Source organism: Ovis canadensis, chromosome 1 (assembly GCF_042477335.2).
Source record: "Ovis canadensis isolate MfBH-ARS-UI-01 breed Bighorn chromosome 1, ARS-UI_OviCan_v2, whole genome shotgun sequence".
Taxonomy (NCBI): domain Eukaryota; kingdom Metazoa; phylum Chordata; class Mammalia; order Artiodactyla; family Bovidae; genus Ovis; species Ovis canadensis.
The window spans coordinates 77,751,960-77,769,594 of record NC_091245.1 but is presented as its reverse complement, the minus strand read 5'-3'; the positions used below and the strand labels follow the sequence as shown (position 1 = coordinate 77,769,594).

The window sequence follows — 17,635 nt, the reverse complement described above, 5'->3', positions numbered from 1 at the left end:
AAGTATTTGTCTTTGGGATATTTTTACTTTTTCCTCACTATTTTTCTCTTCCACTTAGCCATAATATAGGATCCAAATTTATTACTTGTTGAAAAGAATTTGATCATCCTATTTTTATTTAAAATTATTAATTGAGTTTACTTGCTTTTCAAGTCTCTTTCTGTCTATATATATAAATTAGTCTGTGTGTTTGTGCTCAGTCGTGTCTGACTTTTTGCAGCCCCACGGACTGTAGCCTGCCAGGCTCCTCTGCCCTCTAGGCCGCTCTGTCCATGGAATTTTCCAGGCAAGAATACTGGAGTGGGTTTCCATTTTCCACTCTAATATATATATATGTATATATATATATATGTATGTATAAATATATATTTATTTATTTCCTGACTCAGTGACTATTCATAATTAAGTGGATACTTAACTCTGATTTGAAGCTCCAAAAATGCAGGGCTTACTTTAGGGCCTCACATCCAATACTTTTCCAAAGATTTTGGTGGAGAGAAAATTTAGCAAGTGTAAGTGAAGAAGTGGAGTAATATATGTGTCTATATCTGTATGTATGTGTAGATACATTTGTGTATGCACATTTATGTGTACATCTATGTCTGTATTTTTTATGTGTGCATACAATTTTAGTTTTACATGCAAATATAAATCTATAGTATATACACATGTATATGTAAAACTAATTTTCTTTTTTAACTTGGAAAGCTTTGGGTAGATCACGGGGGATAACTCTAACCTTCACTTGCCTATTTTTCACCTGATGGGTTAGAATTTCCATAAGTGCTGCCATTCCCATCTTTAGAAGGTATTACTTTTCTCAGTGGGAACTGAGTTCCTAGAAATGCTGATTCAGTTTGCTGAGAAACAGGAAGCAGAGAAAGAGAAATGTCCTTCCTGGTCCTCCTGGGCTGTTAGGTGGGGTCTGATGGATGAGTTAGTACCTTTCTCCCTCAGTTTCTGAGAGAGGCTAAGCAGGTATCCTGTGCCAGTTTAGATAAGCAAACTACCTGAAAAAGGATTTGTAATGCTATCCATTATTGGAATTTTTCCTCTCCCTATTTGTTGGAGAAAAATAGGGTTATTTTCAAGAACTCCCTAGGTGAAAGCAGGTAGCTTTCGTTTCATGCACTGTTCTAGTAATAACTTCCCTTAATCATCGTGAGATAATGTCCCCAGTCCAGTTCCAACGTGCAATTTTTTTGTCTTAGAAAAAGGACAGCACAGAAATGCTAGATGCACCAAGAAAGGGTTATTTCAGAGGGCAATTTTTTCTGCTGCTAAGGGGTCCATTTATCTCTTTCAGTTTTTGATGGCATTAGCAAGGACTAACAACCTGATAGAGTTTGCTATTAGGGGCCAAAGGAGAATTCAGAGAAAAAAAATTTCAAGAATCTGTGCCCTACCTTACAGCACTTCACTTGTTAGCAATTATAATAACTTTAATATGTATTGAGTATTTATACTTTACCAGGCACTGGCCTAATTAGTCTTCATAACAGCCCCCATGAGTACTGTTATTAGTTCCATTTGACAGATGAGCAAGCTGAGCCTCTAGAAAGGCAACTGATCGTTTCAAATAGCCTGTGGCAGGATGGAATTTGCAATCAAGTCTCTGCCAGTAGAGCCTGAGCTCTTAACTCCTTGCTAATTAGCCACTGTGGGAACAAAACTTTTAAAAAAATGGATTCTTATGAACTTACAAGCAACATTCATTTGCTAATCAGTATGAAAGGATTTTTTACTTCCCATAATAATAAAGTGAGGATTGAAATGCTAGCTGGAGTCTACCAACATGTAACAATGTTGACTCATTACCTCTAAAGGTAATATTTCTTTCCTGATCTTCATTAGAATGATTTTGCTGTGCTGAGAATGTCTCTGCTTAGTGGTCCAGTCAGTACAACCAGGATTAAAGTCCAGGCTTCATTTTTCTCTTTGGTTGCTTGACTTTGGTTTTTGGTAAGAGTGCTTAGAATATCCTTTTTCAAAGAGTCTGAGGTTTCATAAACCAGTGCTACTTTATAGAGACACTTTATTTGTTTGGTCATAAGATTATTGTTCAAAGTAATGGAAGCTTTAGGTCTTAAATATAAAACCAGTTATGCAATTTGATTATAATACCACAGTTTGAATGTGATCACCAATGCTATGTTTGAGATTAAATTTATGACTGGCTTTAGCTATTTACTTTGAAAGCACTGATGAATTACCTGTGTCTTGGTATCACAAGCTCTATTATTAAAGGTAGGACTATACCCAAAGAGAGGTCCCAATTTACACTTCTCTGGGATGGGCTGAGCCAGCAGGTCTTAGATCCAGGCCAGGCCACTGCTGATGTACCTCTGAGAATACTGATAGAAGTGCTAGGACCACCTCTCCAACCCTGCCCCAAGCTGGATAAGGAAGAATCTAGTTTCTCTGGAGAGTCACAGGCTCTCAGATAAGTTTGCCTCCAACAAGATATTGAATTCAGTGAGGAGTGGTGAGCAATTTTAACCGCTGACTCTTCCATTGGGCCATAGGTTCTTTCCTTTCCTCCGCACTGAATCTTGGGAAAACAGGAGGTGGCTGCTGGTTTACCTACGCTTTGGAGTTTTTTGTGTGTGAAGGTCCACTTTTTCTCTTCCAGCCCTACTCATGGAAATAGAAAGTGAGCTCTTATCAAAACTAACACACTTGGCTTAAATGTTAAACCCCTCCAAACTTCAGTTTTCTCATTTGGGGAATAATAATAGTATGCACAAAGGGTTGTCTTAAGGATGTAAATGAGATAATGTTTGTAAGTTTTTAGCACAGGGCTTGGCATAGAGAAGTTCCTCAATAGGGCTTCAGATGGCGCTTGTGGTAAAGAACCTGCCTGCCAGTGCAGGAGATGTAAAAGACGCAGGATTGACCCTTGGTGGGGAAGACCCCCTGGAAGAAGGCATGGCAAGCTACTTCAGAATTCTTGTCTGGAGGATCCAAAGGACAAAAGAGCCAGGCGGGAAACAGTCCATCGGTTCGCGAAGAGTCAGACATGACTGAAGTGACTTAGCAACAGCAGCAGCAGCAGCACAGGGTTTGACATGGAGAAATTCTTCAATGAGGGCTAGTTACCCCTCTCTCCTCCTCAGTTTTCTAAGGAGAGGAGGGCCATCTCTGACAAATCTAGTGAAAGAGAAAATCTACCAGGTCCGTTTTTAGATTTGATCTTCAACCTTAATATCAATTATTTTAGAGCAAGCATTGTGCTACTATAGCTTCAGGGACACATCCGTTCTTGAAAATACGGTTCTAGTCAGAAAACAATAACAGTGCTTCAGCGTTATTAGAATATTCATAATATTTATGAGATAGTGTCTGTTTAATAAATGATGTCTAATTCATGAAAGAATGTGCTAGTCTGCCTTGACAACCTGCTGATTCCATACGCTCACCCCAAGTCCATTCCTCCTGTTCTTTTTAGTAATAAAACTCCCTGAGTTTTATTTGTCTCTCTGCTGCTCTGCTGCAGATTATATTTCCCATTCTTTGCATTTAAATGATATCATGTGACTAAATTCTGGCCAATAAGATACTAGCAGGAGTGACCTCTGCAATTTTCAGGTCATATCCTTAAAATAGAGCTGTTTGCCCTCCATTTATCTTCCCCTTCCTAAGCTGAAATGCAGACGTGGTGAGGTCAGCTTCCTTTGATCTTGACCAAGGGCATCTCTTAGATGGTAGCAAAACAAGAAGACAGAGAGGAACAGGGTTTCTTGATCATCTTATGTAACATTGCTGCTCCCCTCCCTTGAATTTCTCCCAGCTAGGATTGGTATGTGTGGGAGGAAAATGAACCTTTCTAATATTGTTTAAGCCACTGTTCTTCTAGAGTTTTTTAAGCAATAAAACCAGTGTGCAAATTATTACATAACCTTATGGAGGATGAATCTTGATGTGACAAATTTTATGAATTGTTTTTCAGAACTTTTTTGTTGATTTGCAGAACTAGTCATTAGTATATTACACTTTAGGTAGTTTACCAGTAAAAATAGAAAATAAATCAGTTTTTGCTCCTGGTAGTTAAAGAATTTATGTGTTTCTAAATGACACATCAAATCTGATATTGTTTGTGTTGGCAATAACTAGTTAATACTGAAAGGCTAAGGTTTGCAATGAAAAAAGGAAATCTTATTTTATCTTTTGATCATAACTGATCTAAAAATAGCTCAAATTGCAATGGATACTGTTGAGTATATACAGCTGATGACTTCAGTCAGATATTCTTGACTATAGTATATTGATCACATATCATGGGCAGCTACATTGTTATAATGGGTCAGAGATTATAGATATTTTATCTTTATAGATAATGTGGCCAATGAGAATGTCAAGCTGTATTTTCTCAATAAAATTAAAGGTATGTAATCGAGATGAATATAGGCTGTTTTATTTTTAAAGTTGAGGTCCAATAAATTTCATCAAACATTTAACAAACTTTTAAATGTCAGGCACATTTTATTCACCAAGCTGAAACAAAAATATATCAAAAAAGATGGAGATTACCCCTCTGCATGGACATAGGAGAAGAATTGCCTTACAATCAGCCCCTGCTCAAGAGCATGGGTATAACAAGAAAGCTCTAACACACCAGTGCAAATAATCACATGCCATGGGTAAGTCTGCCAGAGAATTAAAGGGCATTTGGCATACAGCAAACACTGTTTTCCCCAAGCCAGATCTACTGCCTCTAATCCTGAGCACTGAAGAACAGGATGAGCAAATACAGCGCAATAGCTTCAAGATAACTCCAGGCGGAGAGCTGGCCTGACAGGGACATTGAAACAAGTGTCAGTTTGCTCTGATAATTGGGAACAGAGTAGATATTTAGAAAAACTGAATAACATACTTACATGGGGGCAGTTTTTGCATGGGTGAATATCATCTCCTAATATAACTCTATAAATGTTAACAATTATCTTATGGGCAGACAATACTCCCATGATTTGAAACTGCCTGGTAGGCAGGTAATGTCAAAAGAGAATGACTTAGCAGAAAAGCAAATCTTCTTACTCAGAATATTTTGTAAATTAAGGGTTGCATGTGCCATGAAAAACAAGACACCAAACTGGTTTTCAGAGAATCAGGTGCTTTTATGTCCAGGTTACAAATGTAATTTTCAAATGAACGCAAATAAACCCACACCCTGGATGTTGGTGTGATACGGCAAATTGGCTACTTTTGAGCTTCTCAAATGTTCTGCCAGACAGAAGCAGGGTGTGTGGTTTTAATTAGAGCCTGGAGAGAACCTTGCAGGACATGCCAAACACATATTAAGAGCTGAATAACTATAATAATAATTCAAATTGACCTCTACATAGGTGGCATGAATTCCCTGAGTGACCTTCAAATACTGTTGTAGCTAGGTCATGGGAAGTTAACTGCAGATACACTTATCCATGATTTTGGAAAGTTTTTTTCCTTAAAAAAATAAGTCATAAGGGAAAAATATTTTAGTGAATATACTACTTGTATATTATAAAGTAACAAAACATATTCAGTGATATATACAGCCAGTGACTGTCTCCATTCAGAAATAATTACTGGCTTTGTGTCTTGTAACCCTTAACATTTATCTCTAAAAGTATTATAGAGAAGGCACTGTATTTTTCACTTCTATTCACTTCATTTTTACTTTGCTCCTAGTGTTAATTGTTCATACTTGATGCCAAGAACAGGACTCTTATTATTTGAATACCAAAAATATAAAACCCAAGCTCAATATAACATAGAATAACCAACAAAGACCAGTTAGCCTTGGGTGGTCTAAATGAACTAAGTGGCATTTGCTTTATGTCAGACAAAAGAGGCATTGCAAGGGGGTAGTGTGGAAGTTTTCCGAGCTGTAAATTTAGTCTCTGGGGACTCTCCTGGGGAATGGGGAGGCCTAGGCCCCATGGCAACATAGAGCCTTTCTCTCACATGAGTCTCTGCTTCTGAACCTTCTTTCTTCATGCCCACCACCTGGAAGGTGGATAACTGAAACAAACGCTCTTCCCACTTTCCAGATTGTTCAGTTGTTTGTTCTTTCTTTACTCACAGTCATAGTTCTATGACATCCCTGATAACAGCCTTAAATTTGTGTTTCAAGTTACTGAATATTATTTTGAACGGGATAATTAATGTCAGAGTTCTTTGAAAAGTTAAAGAATGTAAACAGAGGTAAACACACATAAAATTTTGCTTTGAGGAGTTTATGATTCTTGAATTGCTTCTGGAAGAATAAAGACATATGTGGCAGGTTTTTAATAAATGCTCATTATTTATTAAATAAGGAATAAGCAGTGTGAAACATGATGGACAAGGTCTGGAGTCAGAAAGATCTGTGTGTGACTGTATGTGACTTCTAGGTCATCTGTTATAAGGTTCATGGCTTTCTGTGCTTTAGTGATCTTATGTGTAAAACAAGCTTAATCAGATTTCCCCCAAAGAATTGTCATTCTCAAAATAATGCTTATTATGTAATATGTACTCCGTAAAGGATAGTTGTTATTATTGAATTGCAATCGGGTGATGGGAGCACTCTCAGAGGTGACTCTAATCTGCCTTTTAGCCTACCATTGTTGTGGGGGAGTGTTTATTTTAGGTGAACATTTAAATTCTTATTTCTACTAACATAAACATGAGATTGGCAAGTATGAGCAAAAGAGAATGCTGGGAAGTGAATATAAGAAAATAAAAAGCCGCATTAAAAAGGGGGAAAGGTAAGAAGGTAAAATGATGACAAGATGGTAAAACATGCCATCAACAAGTGTCTCAGATCCAAGGACACTATTTTTTTTTAATTCAAAGCTTTCCTTTTTAGTTTATTGATGTCCAAGTTATTGTCTAGTCTTGAGATGGTCTTCTCATATATGTAGTATTTTCAAGTCCATCCATCCATCCATCATCCATCATTCCTTCATTAAGCTATGTAGTCATAGCTAGGAGTTGTACTTTTTTGTGGGAGAGATAGATTTTTCCCTCTTTTTTTTTACTGAAAATTTGGTTAATAGCTTCTTTTGTTAAATTTAAAAAGCTTTTGAGTTAAAAATAATCAGAATATCTGGGAAATTGAAAACAACTACAGATGAACTATTACAAATCTGTAAGCCAGTTAGTCAAATATGCGGAGTGAAAAACATGCTTGGAATGATTTCAACTCAAATAATTGCCTCAGAATAATTTCTTGAGTGTTTCCAGGCTACAGCAAATTTAAGAAGAAACAAATGGTGGGGATTTTTTTCCTACCTTTTTGCCAATTTTTTCTCTTTAATTTCGCTCTTATGTTGTCATAGAAGAGCGGCTTGTCTGTCTCCCTGCAATGTGATGTTAGATGTGGCTGGCTAGGTCAGAGCAGGAAGGCAGAGATATTTAGCAGGCAATATTTTCCATGTAGCATGTATCAGTGTGTTGATGAGACATTCATTTCATTAAGGGATAACTGGTTTGCACAGGGAAACAAGAGCATTAGGTAGGGGTTAAATTTGGATAGAAATAATAATGAGCTAAGGTTTGATAAACCATAACCAGCAACATTTGCACTCATCTCATACACTAGTAAAATAATGCTCAAAATTCTCCAAGCCAGGCTTCTACAGTATGTGAACTATGAACTTCCAGATGTTCAAGCTGGATTTAGAAAAGGCAGAGGAACCAGAGATCAAATTGCCAACATTTGCTGGATCATTGAAAAAGCAAGAGTTCCAGAAAAACATCTGCTTCTGCTTTATTAACTATGTCAAAGCCTTTGACCGTGTGGACCACAACAAATTGTGGAAAATTCTGAAAGAGATGGAAATACCAGACCACCTGACGTGCCTCTTGAGAAATCTGTATGCAGGTCAGGAAGCATCAGTTAGAACTGGACATGGAACAATAGACTGATTCTAAATCGGGAAAGAATCACGTCAAGGCTATATATTGTCACTCATATGCAGAGTACATGATGAGAAACGCTGGGCTGGATGAAGCACAGGCTGGAATCAAGATTGCTGGGAGAAATATCAATAACCTCAGATATGCAGATGACACCACCCTTACGGCAGAAAGTGAAGAAGAACTAAAGAGCTTCTTGATGAAAGTGAAAGAGGAGAGTGAAAAAGTTGGCTTAAAGCTCAACATTCAGAAAACTAAGATCATGGCATCGGTCCCATCACGTCATGATAAATAGATGGGGAAACAATGTAAACAGTGTCAGACTTTATTTTTGGGGGCTCCCAAATCACTGCAGATGGTGATTGCAGCCATGAAATTAAAAGACGCTTACTCCTTGGAAGGAAAGTTATGACCAACCTAGACAGCATATTCAAAAGCAGAGACATTACTTTGCCAACAAACATCCATCTAGTCAAAGTTATGGTTTCTCCAGTAGTCATGTGTGGATGTGAGAGTTGGACCATAAAGAAAGCTGAGCACTGAAGAATTGATGCTTTTGAATTGTGGTGTTGGAGAAGAGTCTCAAGAGTCCCTTGGACTGCAAGGAGATCCAACCAGTCCATCCTAAAGGGAATCAGTCCTGAATATTCATTGGAAGGACTGATGCTGAAGCTGAAACTCCAGTACTTTGGCCCCTCCAATACTTTGAGTCAGATGTGAAGAACTGACTCTTTGGAAAAGACCCTGATGCTGGGAAAGGTTGAAGGCAGGAGGAGAAGGGGACGGCAGAGGATGAGATGGTTGGATGGCATCACTGACTCAATGGACATGAGTTTGAGTAAACTTTGGGAGTTGGTGATGGACAAGGAGGCCTGGCGAGCTGCAGTCCATGGGGTCCCAAAAAGTCGGACATGACAGAGTGACTGAACTGAACTGAACTGAACCAGCAACAAAGCCATTTAACTTATATTACTGCATTAATGCTTGGGTTCCTTTTGAAACTGAATCTCACCTGCCATCTTTTGAGTTAACTGAGTAGATTATTGCTTTATATACTGTTGAGCAGAATGCATTTCCTACTATTCTGTCTCCACTTGTGGAAGAATTTTTCTTATGGAAAAAAGACTTCTTGTGGAAGTCATGTGGGATGCCTATAGCTACTGTAACAGCCCGCTTTCCAGGTTTCTCATGATATGCAATCCCATAGAAATCCACTGCTTCACATGCACCTTCCTATCAGTACTATACATGGAAGGCAGTTTCTATCTATTTGGAGACAAATGAAAGTGCATTAAGGAAAGGCAGACGGTCAGAAGGGTACTTTGGAATATCAAAACAAAATTCTTACTCGGGAACATTTAATCACAAGTAGATAATCTTTCTCAAAGGGAATGCAATGTATTTGTATCATTTTCCTTGACAGTTAACCTTTTGCATTTTATGCTTATGACATTTCTGTCAGGCACTCTGTGTGCTCCAGTTGAAGTCAGGAGTCTTTGGACACAGTTCAGAAAATAGCTAGTGTCTGGTAGGGAGCTTGGTGCAAGGCAGTTTGGCAGAGGGAGTCCTGGAGAACCTCAGGGTAGCCGGATAGCAAAGAAGAACCTGGCAAGTGAATGACATAGTTCCTGTGGACTCTTTTTGGTGCTTGTGGTGTCTTTTGGCTGTAGGTATTTTATGGAGGAAAGCAGCAGAAGTGACAGAACAGGATTTCTAAGCCACCAACAATCTGTGCACATGGATGTTTGGATTGAGAAGTCAGTGCTGGACTTGCACCTGTGCCTACAGTCAGGAAGTAAATGGTTCAGTGGTCACCCTAAGGGCTCATTGGGGAGGCAAATTGAAACCCTAATTTGAACAAAGTGATTCAGAAGATGTTCAATATAGTTTTTCTCCTGGGAACATTTCCTCCTGAGGTATTAATCAGGGCACCAGGCAGAGTGCTCATGAATATTGTTCCAGAGCTGAAGTGTGACTCAGAAACAAAAACCATGGAAACCCACTTAGTTTCTGAAATGTTGCCTCTCTCTGAAAGGAAAAGCGAGAGGATAAATGTGCAGACATACTTTACTTAAAGGTTATGTGTGAGTCAGGGAACCTATGAGTGTTTTTAATATGATAAAATCATATAAATCTCTATAAAATGATGCATATACGAGTGAAGTCATAGCATGGATTGGAAATTAATTCTGTGCATGCGTGCTAAATTGCTTCAGTCATGTCCAACTCTTTGCAACCTTATGGACTGTAGCCTGCTTGTCCATGGGATTCTCCAGGCAGTTATACTGGAGTGGGTTGCTGTGCCCTTCTCCAGGGGATCTTCCTGACCCAGGGATCGAACCCATGCCTCATTAGGTTTCCTGCATTGGCAGGCGGGCTCTTTACTACTGCTAGCATCACCTGAGAAGACCAAAAATACTATAGAGAATAGCTTTTACAGGATTTAACTTTTGGAAAATTTTGCTGTGGATCCTGAACACTGTTTGTTTTTATGATTAGGACTGTTAATTTGATTTTATATTCTGGCTCTTAAATTTTTAGTTGTATGACATGGAGCAAGCTAACCTCTATAAATCTCACCTGTTAAATGTTATCTGTCTCATAAGATGATTGTGAGAATTCATGAAATAATATAAATGAAGTGCATAGTACAGTGCCTAGTCTACAACAAATGTTCTGTAAAAATTATCTGATATTAACATTTTAGTCTTCAAACCGTAAAGAAAACCAATTAATTATTTTCCAAATGGAAAGAATCCTAGTTGGGGGATAACCTTAGACTACTCAAAGAAAAAAGATTCTTTGTCTTAGCATAAAGAAAGGTGTGGGTTGCCATTTCCTTCTCCAGGGGATCTTCCTGACCCAGGGATTGAACCCAAATCTCCTGCATTGCACTGAGCCACCAGCAAAGTGCAAAGAAATGTCTTGGCCGTAAGATGAAAATCTCCAAAGCTCCAGGCACTGTCCTTATTTAAATTATGTTTTTTCCTAGTGAGAAACAGTATCTAATGTTTTTTGCACGCCTACCATGAATCAGGCACTCTTGAAGTTGCTTCATTCACCCCGGCCCTGTGAAGTGGCTTATGATGGTCTGCTATTACAGACAAGGAAACTGAGGCCTGAAGGGATGAAAGAACGTGGCCAGGCTTGTGAACTATGGTTGGCAGAACAGGGATTTGAATGTCAAAGACCATGCTTTTTCAGCTGATCTCATAAAACCATGGACGTAAAACAAATGCACACTTCATGGGTAGTTTGGCTTTGCTACAGTCTCTGAGGTAATAGCAACATTTTCTATTTTGATGTTCCTATTAAAATCTCATCCTGTAGCTGAGAGACCTGGCAGATGGCAAATGTTACTCTTAAGCAGGCACCTAAGTTAGTGATAAATCACATCCAGGGATGGAGATACCTCCTCTGCTTAAGGAAAGAAGACGGCTCTGCCTAGTTCAGCCTCATCAGTTGGTTGCCATTCAGAGCTTATAGGAAAATGTACTGTATTTAGCAGTAATAAAAGCTCCTTAAGTACTGTGGGTGGTTGTTTCTGAAAAAGAATGAATTTTAAAACATGCACCTGATTATTTAGCAGCTTTGGAAATATCTGTGAAGAAATTGTTCAGTTACCAGGTAAAGCTGCTTTGGAACGTGATTTCTATAATGCTGGGCAGTGGCGGAGGCTGCTTAATACTGTCAAAGCACAGATAGGTATTTTTTGTCTCTGTATGTTGCCTTAGAATGTTCTGTTCCCTGAAGAGTTTAAATAAGATAGACATGCCATTATGGGTCACAACGATGTAAATTCATTACTAGATCTTTGCAAATGCATCTTTTTAAGCCTATTCCTTAAACAATGCAGTCTGCTGTTAGGTGTTTTACTGCTTTCCGAGCATTTATTCCTACAGCTCCCTATTAATTTTATAGCTGGAGAACATTGAACCCGACTTGTTTTGAGACCCAAATCTATCCTCTACTGGCTCTGTGATCTTAAAGAAGTCCCTTATCCTCTCTGAGCCTATTTCCTAATCTATTAAATGGAGGTGTTGATGCTTTCATTCTAGGATTGCTGTGGATATTAAATGACTTAATGGAAGTCCAAGTGCTTTATAAATTACACAAGGCTATTTAAGAACCAACAATTACTGCTATTATTATTTATACTTGAGGATTAAAATCATTTGGTGTTAATAAAGGAGCTGCTGCTGTTACTACTGCTATGTCGCTTCAGTCGTGTCTGACTCTGTGCGACCCCATAGATGACAGCCCACCAGGCTGCCCCATCCCTGGGATTCTCCAGGCAAGAACACTGGAGTGGGCTGCCATTTCCCTCTCCAATGCATGAAAGTGGAAAGTGAAAGTGAAATCGTTCAGTCGTGTCTGACTCTTAGCGACCCCATGGACTGCAGTCCACCAGGCTCCTCTGTCCATGGAATTTTCCAGGCAAGAGTACTGGAGTGGGTTGCCATTGCCTTCTCCAATAGAGGAGCGCTGATGGGTTAATGACATTCTAAAGATCTAAAATAAAGCCTCAATGAGATGCCAGAAATTGGATAATAAACAGACATTTAATTGGTAGTTCAACAAAAACATTAACTGGGTGCAGAAGAAGGTCCCGAGTGTTGTAAAGGCTTTGTAGAGAAAGGAGAACCAAGGGACATTACATGCTTCAAAAACTTCCAATAAGATCACGCCTTTTCAGTTCACAGAGGTTGCTGTGTGCCATTATCTTATAGGCAGCATTGGATGGTTTCTTATTTTGCCACTTCCTAACAGTGTGAGTTCTTTAGTCTCTCTTTAAAAAGTGAAGATTATAATACCTGCCTTACAGGGTTATGAGAATTAAATGGGATGATATATGCAAAGGGCCTGGTGCATAATATGATTCAGCAAATACATTTTCCTTCTCATGCCTCTCAGTTCTCTCCCTCTTCCTTCTTTTTCTTATTCTTTCCTTTCTTTCTCCCTCTTCTCCCTTCTCTCCACTTCCTTCCTTCCTTATTTGGTCACATAGGAGCTGTAGCTAGGCAAGTCACTACCAAAACTACTAGAAGCTTATGTGCTTCTCAGAGCATTCAGGCAAGGCCTGAAAGCAATCAGGAGAGTCCTAGTAAATTCTCTGGGATTACTCAGAAAGCAGCCAAACTTGTTAATGGAGTTTGAGTATATGTAGCCACTTCAATTTCATCAGATGCAGAGAAAGTTGGAGGTGTTCAGTATGTGGAAAGACTTCAAAGAAGGGGCTCTGAGGGAAAGCTAGGAGGTATCTGTACAGGATGAGGATTTACGGGGATTAAATTCAGGATTCCTTCAGAGATAAGAATTATGTATGGAGGAATGAGGAAAGCAATCATCAGCGAAACCAGACTTTGTTAGGAAGCTTTTGCTAAGAGATGCTTTATGAATAATCAAGTTTTCCAAACTGTAGAATTCATTTATTGAATTATTTTTTGAAGTATATCCTATTTGCCATTCAGAAGCAGATGTATATTTGAACAAACAGCTAAGAGGTTTATAAATATAAACATTTCAGTGACAAGATATAACTTTAAAAGAATTTTTAATTTTAAAAACATCTGAATAAGAATGAACCGTAAATGATTTTAGCTATTAAACTCACAAGTGTATGAAATTAAGCTAGTAAAATAAAAATCAGTTGAGAAAAGAAAGTCCTTTTCCATGTTGTCAGTTTTAGGCCGAATGCAATCTGATTGCACAGTGTGGTGCGTTTGGACAAAAAGTGGTTATAGCACAAATACTGGATATTTTTATTTTCTAGATCTTTCCTATGGTCCTCACTAAAGATAACAAATTTGTAGTGAGTAAAGTTTTGAAAGTTACTTATGTTTTAAAGATGTCTAGGCTTTAAATTATTGTCATTATTATACCACCAAAAAAATTCCATCTTTTTTCTATGTGTGGGTTAAAAAATGATTTTTGACATTTCTTACATCTCTTTCCTTTATCTTATTTATATTTTGTAATAATATTAATAATCCCATCTTTTATTTGAGCTCTCCAGTTTTTTTCATGTCCAATACCTCATTTTAAACCATGCCAATTAAAAACTTTATTCGCTATATCGGAAGTTGCAGACACTTTACTATTGATAATTGTAAATTATGGGCAGGGAAAGACATTGAGAAGTGAAGTCAAGCCCCATGACCAACCAGGGAAGTAGAAGAGAGAAAACGGTAGTGAAGTAGTCTTGTAGTCTCTTCTCTTCCAAAGTAGCTTGGTTGTGACTGGGGAGGGCCTGGGAAGAGGTGATAAGGCAGAGTGTGTGTGCACACACCTTTATAACCATCACCTATCCTAAGGTGAGAGAGAAAGAAGGTTGAGGCTGTGAAGAATTGTTTTTTGATCTTTTGCTGAGTTCAAGTAGCTGCTAATAGTTTAGCACATGCATTTTTCATCTGTTCAATAATTCTGAAAGATAGATGTCATTAATACCATTTTGTAGATGACAAAATGGGCTGAGAGCTATGAGTAAGTCACCCATATGTATTTAAAATATAAGTTTCGTGGTGCTATGTGTTGGGGACATTTACAGCAAAATATATGTTGTTGCTTTGTGGTGTGTTTTCATAGTCTTTATCAGAATTTCAATTGGAAGATCTGATTATGTGCCTACAAAAGAGAATGGCTTTTATACATTCAATCTGGGACAAAGTCAAGTTATAGGTAGTTGTGGAGAATCTCAGAGAGGGCCATACCTGAGGATACTTTGTTCTAGAACCTGGATCTGGTGCTGGTCTTGTTGATTTTGCTTCTTCATCTCTTCCTGCTCTTTTCCACTGCTGATTCCATCTAGAAGCCATTTCTCCCTCAAAGCCTTTTTCTGATATCAGGAAACATAAAGAAATGTTCTCGTATCAATCAAACATTCCAAAATCTCCAAAAGCAAATTCCAAATGCTTTCAAACTTATTATTTTTAATAGTGGATATATTAAAGAGAATTTTTTTCTCTCACTTCCTTGCCTGAATAAATCTGATAGTTTCCTACTTTGCACCCTTCTTGATCCTCTTATAAAGCCAGTGTTTATGTATCTAAGTCCTATGCATATTCTAAGGTCTAGCTCAGGTCCTATTTCTTTATGGAGATCTCTTGCCTGCCCCTGCATCCCTCTGTCTCTGACAGACCCACTTCACCCTCAGAGAACTCTTTCTTCAGAATCACATGCTGCTGCTGCTGCTGCTAAGTCGCTTCAGTCGTGTCTGACTCTGTGCGACCCCATAGACGGCAGCCCACCAGGCTCCCCCGTCCCTGGGATTCTCCAGGCAAGAACACTGGAGTGGATTGCCATTTCCTTCTCCAATGCAGGAAAGTGAAAAGTGAAAGTGAAGTTGCTCAGTCGTGTCCAGCTCTTAGCAACTCCATGGACTGACTGCAGCCTGCCAGGCTCCTCCGTCCACAGGATTTTCCAGGCAAGAGTACTGGAGTGGAGTGCCATTGCCTTCTCCAGTATTTACATCTACTCTGTGTTTACTGTGTGTTTAACATTATATAGGAAACTTATCATGGTAGTGCCTTAATATTATTTGTTGGGTTGATGGATGCATATCTGATGTCAAAGTAACAAGTTCCTTGAAGCCATTTGCTATGTATCCCAGTGACAACACACAGTGACTGCTCAAAAAAAACCAAAAACAAACAAACAAAAAAAACTTTTGTGGAATTAATTTAATTGGTGGGCAAAACAAGAGATGGCTTTGTATCTTAAAAGGACTTCCCTGGTGGCTCAAATGGTAAAGTATCTGCCTGCAATGCAGGAGACCTGGGTTCAATCCCTGGGTTGGGAAGATCCCCTGGAGAAGGAAATGGCAACCCACTCCAGTACTCTTGCCTGGAAAATTCCATGGATTGAGGAGCCTGGTAGGCTACAGTCCATGGGGTGGCAAAGAGTTGGACATGACTGAGTGATTTCAGTTTCCTTTCCTTTATTGCATCTTAAACTAGTTCAGTGATAGTGTCTGTGGTTGACATTTATTGTTTTACCTACCCAGCATCCTTTCTTTTTTTCTGAGAACCTCTTTAGGTTCTAGATATCCCTTCAGTTCAGCCCCCCTACTTGTCCCAATAATATAATCGACAAAATTCATCAATATGTTTAAATATTGGCGAGTTGAACTCCTGTCAACTTGAACAAAACAAAAAAGATTTATGTTTCATCAGATGGAAAAAAGTCTCCTTGAATTTGCATGAAAGAATTACATTCCTGGACTTGAGCTTCAGAAGACAAAGCAAATGAAGAAGACCTATACATTTCAGAGAAGCTTTAGCTAGCTTCTTGTCCATGTCTCAAGCAAAAACTGTTAAATATTATTTTCGAAGAGTTTCAGTTTCTCTTTTTCTCCCTGAAGAAAAGTGTTATCACTATATATCTAATCCACTTTAAAATTATTTGTTCAATGATTGTTCCCTGGGAACGTACTGTGTCTAAAATGGTGAGGAGAGAAAAATGAGAATTTTCCTTATTATTTTGAGACTTCTTTCTCTAACACCATGATTAGAATGAAAGCAAGTAAGAATAATTTTTTTTAATACTAGAATTAATACAACTGGATTACAAATATCTCTGAATTTAAAAGAAAGTTAAACAAGTTGATTGGGTTATATAGTTACCAAAGGACATTAAAAAATTATACTGATTGCAAATACAGATTATTTGGAATTGCAATTTATAGAGTAGATGAAATGTGGTCTGTTCTAGTTGAAACAGTGAGAGGGCCTGGAAGCCTATAGAGGTTCTAATAGCCTATAGAGCCTATTATTAAATCAATAATTACCTCAGCCCAGATCATCATATTTGTGTTGGCTTTTTCAAAGTTTCAAGCAATTGCATGTGGACAGCACACCCTATAAGAGCAGTTTGTATTATTGCAATTTGTAGCCAGATTCTTCCTCCCAATGTTATCTTTTCCCTTAATTATAGTTGTTTAGTTGTTTATAAAAATATGTTCCCACAGACACAGTAAGTATTATTAACAAAGGTCAAGATTTATCTCCTGATAATATGTCAAGAAAATCTGAGTATATAAGCACTTAAGAATTTACCTTGATTTTAGTTTATTTTTATTTGATGAAGTATGATGATAGCTAATGCACAGTAAAGAAGATAGATGACAATCATCAAAGTAAATTACAGTTCCTACAAACCACCTATAAGGATAGTTTCAGTCAATTACCTCCACATCACTATAAGAAATACTCAGATGGGATGGTCTCATGAGGCCAAGTTACAGAGGGTGGTGAATGGTTTCTGTGACAGAATTAGGTTATCTTGGGCTTCATTCATGGTTCTCAGTCTGGTTAGGACTAAAAGTAATTTTAATTTTACCCTTAAAAACTTCATTCATAATTCAGGAATTATTTAACTCTGGCAGAGAATTTTTTGCATCTAAATATAAAATATGTAATTTGGATGGGCAATCAACATGATATGGTACAAATTGTAATCACAACAGTTTTTTTTCTTTTATGTCACAATTTAGACTTACACTTCAGTCTGTGAGGCTGATGAATAGAATAAAATCTATTTCACAGCAATGACATTCAGGATCAAAATCTATAGTAACTAAATGAAAATATAAGTGACATGCGTGTAGTAAATCTTTTGGCAATTTTTTCCCAGCACTTCTATATTCTACACAGCAGTTACAGAGACTTTAGGAATAAATTAGTTTTTTATACCATGATTTAAATAGACTTCCAGATAAGAAAAGTTTTCTAGGTTGAGTATGCTTAGGTTAGTCTGT

The 17,635-nt window shown here is 38.0% G+C and overlaps 1 protein-coding gene across 1 annotated transcript in view; it reads right to left on the bottom strand.

The window, feature by feature from the left end:
• The window catches only part of PALMD (palmdelphin), a 59,198-nt gene that overhangs the window by 12,897 nt on the left and 28,666 nt on the right, over positions 1–17,635 (bottom strand). The window contains exon 3 of the mRNA XM_069598505.1: positions 14,592–14,716. Within this exon, the coding sequence (XP_069454606.1) occupies positions 14,592–14,716 (125 nt within the window). The remainder of the gene's footprint in view (positions 1–14,591; positions 14,717–17,635) is intronic.